This window comes from Gavialis gangeticus, unplaced genomic scaffold, assembly GCF_001723915.1.
Source record: "Gavialis gangeticus isolate Ggan-Ray unplaced genomic scaffold, GavGan_comp1, whole genome shotgun sequence".
Taxonomy (NCBI): domain Eukaryota; kingdom Metazoa; phylum Chordata; order Crocodylia; family Gavialidae; genus Gavialis; species Gavialis gangeticus.
Window position 1 is genome coordinate 52,599,816 of NW_017729022.1, and position 10,910 is coordinate 52,610,725.

The 10,910-nt window shown below is 46.3% G+C and overlaps 1 protein-coding gene across 1 annotated transcript in view; it reads right to left on the reverse strand.

Annotated features, from left to right (window-relative positions):
• DDX47 (DEAD-box helicase 47) overlaps positions 1-6,918 on the reverse strand; it is a 24,010-nt gene extending 17,092 nt beyond the window's left edge. Inside the window, exons 1-5 of the mRNA XM_019514930.1 lie at positions 6,809-6,918; positions 6,588-6,681; positions 4,399-4,587; positions 2,622-2,693; positions 1,727-1,845 (exon numbers count right to left, since the gene is read on the reverse strand). Of these exons, the coding sequence (XP_019370475.1) occupies positions 1,727-1,845; positions 2,622-2,693; positions 4,399-4,587; positions 6,588-6,681; positions 6,809-6,874 (540 nt within the window). The 5' untranslated portion in view covers positions 6,875-6,918. The remainder of the gene's footprint in view (positions 1-1,726; positions 1,846-2,621; positions 2,694-4,398; positions 4,588-6,587; positions 6,682-6,808) is intronic.
• Positions 6,919-10,910: the final 3,992 nt, after the last annotated feature.

Genomic DNA, 10,910 nt, shown 5'->3' on the forward strand with positions numbered 1-10,910 from the left:
TTTTTTAAAGTCAAGATATATGACATCAATCTCTTCTGCCTTGTCCAAGTGATAGGTCACCTGGTCTTAAAAGGAAATGAGATTGGTCAAGCAAGACCTACCTGCAACAGACCTGTGATGGCTATCCCTCAGGATGTTGGCGTTGGCTAATCCATTAAGGATGGCCTCTTTTAATAAACTTTTCAACGGTCTGAATACAGAGAACTGAACCCTCTGCTCTGAGTGCTCCTGTAACCCCACAACCACTTAGCTTATACTTGGCCAGTCATGTGCAAGGCTCATTTCAAGGCCTCTTTCCGGCAGAGCAATCAAAACCAGGAGAGAATCAATTGTTTGCCTTCCCAGAGGGCCTAGGCATCTCGTGCATGGGCCAGGACCCACTGTGCTAGGCACTGTACATAGGAACACAATATAACCACACAGTCCCTGCCCCAAACAGCTTGCACTCCAAGACAGGAGACAGCAGTAGATACAGATGGCCAGCACAGGGAAACTGACCATTACGAACCTGCTCTTGTTTAAGTCAGGGGGAAACTGTCTTCCTAGCCAAAACTGCCTACCTCCTTAGTCGCTGAGTCCTGAACCCAGCATCTTGTTTGACCCTGCCTGACCTTTTGACTCACTAATTCTACTTAAATTGAAATTCTATTTAACTGACATATTTAAATTTAAATATTTAAATTTAATTTTTATGTGGGGTGGGGGGTTGCAAGGATTGGATTGGGTTGGGGCACCACAGCCACAGGCACTGGGGGACCCTGCAGGGGAGTGGGCTCCATTGCCTTCCCTAGGAGCAAGCAGCAGAGCCACCACCCCACCCTCTGCCCTGGGAATTTCTATGCCCATATTGCTCCGCTCTCAGTCACAGGTGGGGCTGGGGGTTTCTGCCTCGCTCGGCACTGACGGGCGCGGTCATGGTGGTGGAAGCTGGCGCCAGCTGCCTCCCTTCCAGGGCTGCCTCGCCATCCAGCTTTAACCTCACACGCAACTCCGGGCGGCCCCAGGAGACAACTCTTCATGGCCCAGTGCTTGGGAACCTCTCCAGTAAACCACTTACTTTAACCCTCTTCATCCAGGATTAAAATGCTGGTTTGCTGCATTTGAATTGTTCTCAGGTCCTTCACACACAATTAGTACCAGCTGCTGCCCTTTTGAAATGCTCCCCTTTTGAAAGGGTTCCAAGGGTTCCTGTGAGGAGATTGGGGTGGGGGTGGGGGGCACGGACAGTACAGACTTCGGAAAACAAAAGATACAAAAGCTTATAGCAGTGGTTTTCAACCTATTTAAAGGGTCCCAGAAAGCTGACTATGATCAATCAAAAGTATGTGAGTACCCACACTTACAATTCAAAGGGGTGTGCACCTCCATTTGAAATTTCCGAAGGAAATGAAAAAAGCTAGCACTACAACAGTGTTTCCTTTTAGATAAAACCACAAGATGACAAACACTTATGGAAGAACTCAATATATTGAGTTTAACAAAGACTACATCATTTCCGAGTCTTTTAATTCATGCCATGGAATTTAATTAAAAAAATAATTCTATCTGTAGAATTTGGTCTGAATATTCAAAGCTGCATATTGCGTGCTTAATTCTCATATAGTTTAATTAAACTACAGCAAGGATCTAATTTTCCTATTAAGTCCTAATGTCAGAACTCCTCCATGTGATGCTCTTGGTTTTATTAATCAGACCCTTTTTAAAGGGCAATAGGTGGATAACTCACTTCTGTCTCAAAATCCATGTTGAGGATTCGGTCAGCTTCATCCATAACCAGGTACTTGAGAGCTCGCAAGTTAAAGCCCTTTGTGTTTTCCAGGTGGTCAATCAGACGGCCTGGTGTTGCTATGAAGAGACAAGAGAGAAAGGTAAAAGGAGGTAGAGCATGGGAAAGCTTTCCCTGAATGCAACTAATAACAATTAAGAATTCTTTTTGCTTCTTTTGCCCAAGATGGTAGAACCCACCACAGGAGTAGGGAGCTGTAGTGGGAACTGAAGGTGTCTCATGAGAAACTAAAGTAGGGAACACCTGCAACTGAAGAGCTCCCCAAGTCCACAATTTTCCTAGAAGAACAGTAACAGACCAGGCTTTATAAGTGGACAAAACAGGCTAGGCTGGACTTATTCTGAGAGGAGCAAAACAATGGTATTTGAATTCCCGGCAGTCCCCAGAGTAACTTAAATGAACAATTTTGGAACAAGACTGTAGTATTTGGGTCAGCAATTCCAAAGGGTGTGCCATAGCAAATTAGTGCCACTTTTGTAGCACACAAGTGTGTCATGAAAAATGACACTTTATTGGTAAGAGATCTGGCCCATGAGGCTCCCCACACATCCAGAGATGTGATTGTGGTGGAGCAGTGGTAATTCACACTGGCAGCACTACCCCACTGCCAATTTCCAAACACTGTGTGGCATAATCAGGTCCACAGACTGGATCCATCTCACAGACTGACTTGGCACTGGTCATTTGGACCATGGGGCCAAAGGTTGGACACCACTGCAATGTGATAAGATTGCAATCCTTGTTTTTTCCTCAAACGTATAGGAATTTATGACCGCCAATATTTCATGTCATTGAATGGATTCTCCTCATTGCTCTACAGAGGTTAATTTCTTACCAATTACAACATGTGGCTTCTTGGCTAATGCCAGAGACTGAGACATCATGTCAATTCCACCCACGATAACGGCTGCAAGTCCAAAAGAACAGAATGAGTTTCTCTTAAACAAAACCAATGCAAGCCAACATTATAGTCAGCAACGCACCTTTTTGCTCACATCTAGTACACATTCCTCCCCTAAGGAAGTAAAGGCCACTTATTTCAATGAAATAAGGTTAAAAAACAACAAACAAACAAAGAAACCAAAAGGTCTATGAATGCCAAGAGTCTGCAAAGACAGACAGAAATAATCTTGATGGATGTGAATTATCCTATTTAATTTAGTGATAGAGGCCAAGTCAAATAGACTGCTGATAACCAGGGATCTGGGTTTCCATTTGCCATGGAAAAACACAACTTTCTCCTTTAAAGGAGAAAAATCCATGAAATTGAGGGTTTCCCCTTGCAGGCTAGCAGAGTTCTAGCCTCCAAGAATTTGGAGGGTGGGGGGATCATGATCAGGGGGCATCACGTGCATGTTTACATGCACATGGCAAGCCAGACAGTATGGTACAGAGCAGGTCTCTCCAGGTAAGTCTACAGGGGTAAAGGCATAGGGAGAGAGAGAGAGAGGGGGGGGGAGAGAGGGGGAGAGAGAGAGAGAGAGAGTGTGTGTCTGTGTGTCTGTGTGTTGGGGGCACAGGCAGCCCCTGACCACCCAGCAGCAGCAAGCATAACTCTGCCACCCTCTCACCTTGGTGGCCACGGTGGCACAGCATTCCCTCCCTCCTACAGCAGGCCCTGCTTGCTGGACCTCACAGAGAGCTCTTCCCAGAGCTGGTCCTGCCTGGCTACAACCCCACGCTCCACTGTGGGGGCAGAAATCTGGGGCAGCATGTGCTACCCCCTCCCCCCCCCACTTGCCTGTGCCTGCGCCACCTGCCAGATACGAGGCCTGTACCCCCACCTTGCACCCCCAAACGTCACCTGTTCCCCTACCCCCCTCGCCCACCCCGTTCGTCATATACTGCAGGGGCTGGGAGCAGGGAAGGGCACTGGCAAAGCAGGGCTGTTCAGTGCCACAAAGCTGTGGGGTGGAGAGGGGGAAGACGACCATGGCAGCTGACCCACATCCTGGTGAGGGAAGGGGACACGGGAAGCTCTGACTTTCTATGACCCTCCCCACCCCCACCAAAATAAGTATTTAGAATTTATTTTATTATAATGATTAAGGCACGGGTAGACTTCCAAACTGTTTTAGAGTTGTAAATATCTCAATAACACATTGTGTTCAACTGACACACACATACATAGAGTGTTTCATTTTTAAAATCACAAAAATGTGGTTTTCAGGTTTTTGTATCAGAGAACCTGGGATCTTTTCTTTTTTTTAAATTCAGAGTATTTGGGATTTTTAAACAGAGAAAACCAGGATACCTGTGACAACTTAGCGTAGGTTATGAGTGATTTTACCCATTCCCTTCCTGGGAAGTGGCTACTGCTTGAATGTGCCCATCAGAGAAGCTACAGATTGCTTTATGCTGTTTTCTGTAATGAACAACATGGTACTACTGTCGCTGGTACCCCCGCTACCCAATGCTCTGCTCTCCAGCCCCAATTCTCTCCTCTTGATCTCCAGCAGCACACTCTTCCTTCATCTCCCCTCATTCCACATCCATATTCTTCACTCATCTGCTTTATAACTTAACACTACTGACTTTCAATGCTAGCCCCTCCAACTTTCCAAACATTCCAATTCTGTAGAACCATAAAGCCCATTACAAGGGCCACTCACCACTCTGGACACCAATGGAAGATCCCAGAGCTTCAAACTGCTCTGAAATTTGGAAAGCCAGCTCCCGGGTTGGTGTAAGGACAAGAGCAAAGAATCGCTGGGGTGTTTCCAACAGTGCCTGAAGGATGGGCAAAGCAAAAGCTCCTGTTTTCCCAGAGCCTGTTTCTGCCAGTCCGATGATATCACGACCTATGAACAGTGAGATGAAGGGATAAGCCCGCTGCTGGATCCAGAAACGGGCTCCCATGCAGCATCAGGTTGAGGCACATGAGGAAAACCTCTCAAAGGAAGACTTGAGAGTTTCGTATGAGGAGGCCCCACAGAAGACTGGAAAAATTAGATTCACAGTGAGGGGTGTGAGGAACAAACCACCAGAGGGACGTCTCTGCAGAATTTGAATGAAGTGATTTCAATTGTACCTGATTTCTAACTTGACCCCTGGGTTCCTTCTACTCTCCTGTTGGGGCCCAGGTAAAATTTTACAGCAGGGATATCAAACATATGGCCCATGCAGCGGCACGATCCTGCCACTGCAGCTGGTCTGGTGCTTCAGCTGGACTCTGCACAGTAGCTGGTGCTTGTGGTACAGGGGCTGGTTCAGGATGCAAGCAATGCCCGCATCACAACAACATGCACTCTAGTTCCAAGGCTAGTTTGGACCCAGGTTGCAGGGCTGTCCAGCCGGGCACTTCATGCAACAGGTGCCCCATGCTGGCCCCCTGTGAGTCATGGACAGTGCCCATGGTACCAGGTCCAACCTGTCCAGCATATGCTAGGCCCACTGCAGGGTTTGTGCTGGACCTGGTGCCATGGGGGCTGCCTATGGCACTGGGGTACTGGCACAGGATGCAAGTTGCTTGTGGTGCCCTGCTGGACAGTCCGGGGTGCTGACTCTGGCACACAGACAACCTGGGGCCTAATCTGGACTGGCCCTAGAGCTGATGCTTGTGGCACCAAGTTTAGCCTACGCACCATTTACAGCACAAGCCACAAAGTGGGGCTAGTGCAAGCTGCTCAAGGTGCAGGATACCAACACAGGGATCATGCAGGCAGCACAGCATCCCACCAGACCAGCCCTCCCCACTGGAACTGGTGTGGCCAGATCTGATCTACAGACCAGCCCAGAGAACCTCATCCAGCCTGCAGGGCCAGGGGAGTTTGACCCCTGTGCCTTCACTAGCTATTTGATGGCTCACTCCTCTCTTCTTCATGTAAATACTGTGAAAAACATGACTTATTTTTTACTATTCCTTTTTCATTATCTAGTCGATGAGAGTACTCTACAGATCAAGATGCGAGTACAGGAGTTCTCAGGGTGAGTTTGGAGAAAAATCACATTTCATTTGTACAAAAAGGAAATAAAACAAGAGAAACAACCCCCCACAAAATCCTTCCCTGACCAGCTCTACCTATAGCAAGGGCAAACTCATCTGGCCCAAGGGCACAGAGCTAGCCTACAGGCTGGATCACAATGCAGCATGCACACTGGCCTGGCATGGGGCATGCAGCACAGGGCATGCTGTGCGTGGAGCCACTTTGTAGCACATACTACACATCATGCTTGATGCTGGCCTGGGGCACACACTACATGTAGCCCCTGCGCTAGACCGGCCCTGTGGGCTGAATCCAGTGTGTGGGGCCAGCCAAGGGGTCCGATCCAGACTGATCCCAGATCTAGCGTGCAAGGCTGGTTCAGCACAGATGTGACATACAGCACATGGCCCAGATGGACGCTCCATGCAGCATGCGCCGGCTCCAGCCCTGCATGGCACTGATTTCAGGGGAGGGTGCCCTGCATGTATGCCCAGGCTGACCCAGCCCCTATGCACTAGATCTGATACACGCAGCTAGTCTGAGCCCAACCTGGACCTGTCCCAGTGTTGCGTGCAAGGCCAGTCCGATGCAGGTATGCTCCCGGAACATAACTACTGTTAATGGCTAGGCCAGCCCACAGGTCCGTTGCCCAGGGGCAGCGAGCAGAGGCTGGAAGAGATAGTGAAGGGGTTGGGCCAGGGCTTTCCCCACAGCTCCTCTTCCCTGGCAGCCTCCAGCACTGAGGGCGGGAAGCGCGGGCTGCTAGGTTCAGGGGCTGCGTGTGCCACAGGCAGCACAGGGGTCTGTTGTCCCCCTTCCCCTATGGGCTCGAAGCCCGTGACAGTTAACCTCCAGCCTGGGAGCCCCACGCTCACCTTGCAGCGCTACCGGAACGGCCTCGATCTGGATCTTGGTCGGAGTCTTCCAGCCCAGCTGGTCGCAGGCCTCACACAGCACGTCCGTCACCCCCTGCGCACCGGGCGGGACACGCGTCAGCGACCACCCGCGACCGCCCGGCTCGGCTCCCACGCGGGTGGAAACCGCTGCGGGCAGACGGGAGAGAGGGTGGTGGAGCACGGGAACTCGCGCCTCTTACCAGCTCCTTGAAGCTTCGCGTCTCCGGCGCCACCTCCACAGACCCATGCTCCTCGTCCGCCGCCATGTTGAGCTTCACCTTTGACGCCGGCCAGGTAGTCTCGTGTCCCTCCCCGGCACCCGTCCTGGCAGCTTCTAAAGAGCGGGGGCTTATGGGCCTTGTAGTTTCGGCGCCCTCCAGGGGGCCTCCAGCCAATCAGACTGCGCGAGAGGAGAAGCCGCGTGGAGGGTGACAAGCAGCTGCGGGGCGGGGCGGAGAGGAGCTCTGGCTATTGGCCGCTGGCACGGGCGCTAAGCGGTTTCAACCGGTTTGGGGGAGTCACGTGACGCGGGGAGCAGTGGGTGAGCGGGTCTGGTCGGACTCATTCATTCAGGAACGAAGTTACATAGGAGGGGTAGTGTGAGTTATAGGTTACAGTACGAGATGGAAACTTGACATGACTTATGCTAACTTCCATGTATAGGCCTAAAACAGTACTCACACAATATAAAAGCAGTAAAAATCAGTACAAACATAATATTTGTCACTTATAAAACAGTGGGTATCTGTATCAAAATAGCTGGACACTTATTTGCAAAGAAGGGAGAGAAAAATAAAACTTACTACCAAAAATAAAATGTTAAAGCTTATCCTACATCTTAGCTGACTTATAGTTATCTGTAGGGGATAGAGAGGGAAAGAAAAAGTGAGAAATGGTTGGGGTTAGGGGTGCATTTTAAAAGAAAAAAGAAAAACTGGGGATTTTGCTACATGCTGAGTTTTGGTCCCCTACACCTCAAAAAAGGATATAAAAGAACTAGAGCAAATCAAGAATGATTAGTAGTGTGGGGGGGCTTCCATATGAGGAGGAACTAAAGAAGCTAGGCCTATACTGTTTAAAACAATGATGCTTGAGGGGACACATGATAAGGGTTTACAAAATACTAAATGCTGAAGAGAAAGTAGATAGGGATTTATTATTTACTATCTCTCGCAATACAAGAACTAGAGGTCACATAATGAAACTAGCAGGTAGTAAATTTAAAACTAACAAGACTCGCAAGGGAGGTGGTGCTCTCCCCTACCCTGGGGATCTTCAAGAGGAGGTTAGAAAGACATCTGACAGGGGGTCGGACTTGATGATCTATTGAGGTCCCTTCCAACCCTAGCATCTGTATTTACGAATCTATGAAAAAATAAGTTGATTTTTTTTAACACAGGGTGTGTCTATAACTTGCAATTAATGCAAAGCAGTAAACTCCAGAGCAGTTTGAGCTGGAGTAAACTACTCCTGGGCGCAGCTCCTACATGTGTGCCTGAGACAGCAGCGATTTGAGTCAGGGAGGAGCTATTTATGCTAGAGCCTCTCAGCTTTGGGCTCTGGGTGGTGGCAGTGGGCAGCGGAGGAGTTGGCTGGGGTACAAGGGTGCTGAAAGTGTGGAGCCCTGTGGGTAGGCCACAGGCAGGAGTCTGGCTCCTGGCTGACTTGGCTGACCGGGCACAATTTACACCCATGGTCAGCATTTATTTGTGTGTTTAACTGCAGTAAATTACCCCAGCATAAGGTAGTACTGCGGTGTAAATTAGTTTACTGTGGCCTAATACCATCACGTGTAGACAATGGGCCCGACTACGTGTTTATTAATATGTCGTAATTACAGTGCATTAAGTTAGTACCTGTAATAACAGGTACTAAATGCTACTGTGCAGTAGCTCCAACATGCTTTTTTGGTGGTGCTAATGGTTATTACCAATGGTTTTGGTTAAGCTCCTTGTTCTGACAGTATGGGAAGTTTAAGTTAGATATTAGGAAGAATTTTCTCACTAGGAGGGTAGTAAAGCACTGGAACAGGTTACCCAGAGTGGTGCTGGATGCTCCATCCTTGGGGGGTTTCAAAACCCAGCTAGACAGATCTTTGGCTATGATGACTTGACCGGGGATGGTCCTGTTTTGAGCAGGGGGTTGGATTAGATGACCACCTGAGGTCCCTTCCAACCCTTACTTTCTATGATTCTAATGTGCAGTAGACTCATTCCACTGTGCATTAGTGCATAAGCATGCTTTTACCTGCCATGGTAATGCACAGTAGAATTTGTCTACTGTGCATTTAGCATCTCATGTAGATGCACCCAGTGATGCTTTACTCTGTAGCTAATTACTCCACAGTAAAGTGCATGTGTAGATGCAGCCACGGTGTAATTAAAGTGTGGGATTCATTGCTACCAAATGTTGTGGAAGCTGATAGTTTAGCCAGACCTTAAGTGCTGGAGGCTAGACATGAGGGAGGAACAGTGGAGAAAGCCCTGGTCATACTCAGTCCACTCTCCCTTTCAGCATCCACTCTCTGCCAATTTGTGACATGATACTGGGAAAGATGGACCTATGTTCTGACCCAGTAAATGGTAGTTCTTCTATTCTTATCCAAAAAATGTTTAAGATATTGAAGGGAAAATCCTGTGCTAAAACAAGATGGAAAGTGATATTTTTAATATGTATATTATGAAAATCTTCCATTATATGTGTCTATATACTTTATAAGAATATATAGATGAATTTTGATGGGGTAAGCATTGAAAAAAATTAAATATTTTGTTTTATTAATTAATAATACTTTTTAAAACATTCTTCTTTGGACTTTTTACTCTTCTTAAATGTCATTTTAAAAGGAAAAGTCATTTTGAATTGGAAAAATGAAAATGTTTTCATTTAAATAGGTATACATTTAAATGTAAGCATTTTGAAACTAAAAAAAAAATCAAATACAGTATCTCATAAACAAAAATGACCGTTTCTCATAGTAAGTTTCAGTTTTGATGAATTGGTAGTCTTCAATGAAAAATCATTTTGGTTCAAAAATTCTCCACCAGCTCTTCTTACAAATGCCTGTTTTCAAGTACCCACAGGGTTTCAATGTTTTCCAGTACTTTGAAATACTTAGAAAACATTGAAAATTCCTGGAAAACTGGTAAAAGGTTATTCTTGAGCTAATCAACATTTGTGTTTGTTTGTTTTTGTTTTTAAGATATCTCAACCAGCATTTAGGTGTTCTTGCACTCAGATAAATAGTAAATGGCTTTAAAAATAATTATGAATTATTTCTCAAATATGTCAGAATTTGTATAATAAAGGGAAATGAACTGTTCACAACTCATTATTTAGTTTTTGTCCACAAGGACAAAAAAGAAGCCCTCAGGCATGGCATCAATTTTGAATGTTCTAAACAAAATCTCTGGCAAAATTCCATACAAATGTAGGTGGAAAAATATGTTCAATTAATGCTTAAGTTATACCAGTGGAAATTAAGGAAAATATAAGTGTTTAATCAGATCCTACTAGTCTTTTGATAGCTGTTATGCTCCAGAGATATGAGGGAAGCAAGATTAATGAGGCAAGGTAATACCTTCTATTGGACCAACATAATCATAATAAAATCATACCCAATAGTAGCACAACTGCCTGATTCTCATTTGAAAATACAGCAAAATGATGATAATTAAGTAATTATGCAAACAAGTACCTCTGGGCCAGAAAAATCACTTCTTGTAGAGTTGTAAATTACAGTTTTTAACAAGTACAGATGCTGTCTAATCTAATCCAATTTTACAGAAATCTTTTTTTGAAGATTGAAACTTCAACCTACTTGCTTATGTTTCCATGGAAACTTCAAAGAAACTAAACAAATCTATGATCTTGACAAACAGTTTCCTTTCCCTACCCCCATTTAATTCAAATATTTTTTCATACCCCCAGGACAGTAGAAAATAGCCAATATAGTTCTATAAATATGCCCCCCTCAGTGGGCGCATCTACATGAGATGCTACAGCAAAGTAGAATGAGCTACTGCATCATAGCTCATTGCTATGACGCAGTAGCATTGCTGGGCACTAACCATGATGCAATACTACTGCACAGTAGTTAGTTACTGCATCGGAAAAAAATGTGTGGTAACAGTACTGTGCAGTTACACTAGTTACTGTGCAGTGATTAACAATTGCGTAGTCCGCCACTCATGTAGACGCTGCCAGTAGCTTCTAGTTGCAGCATTATTTGCTGAGCTAAATGGGGAAAGCTGTGGGATGGGCGGATGGGGTCAGGGTGGCAGATGGGAGGTAACGGTGGCC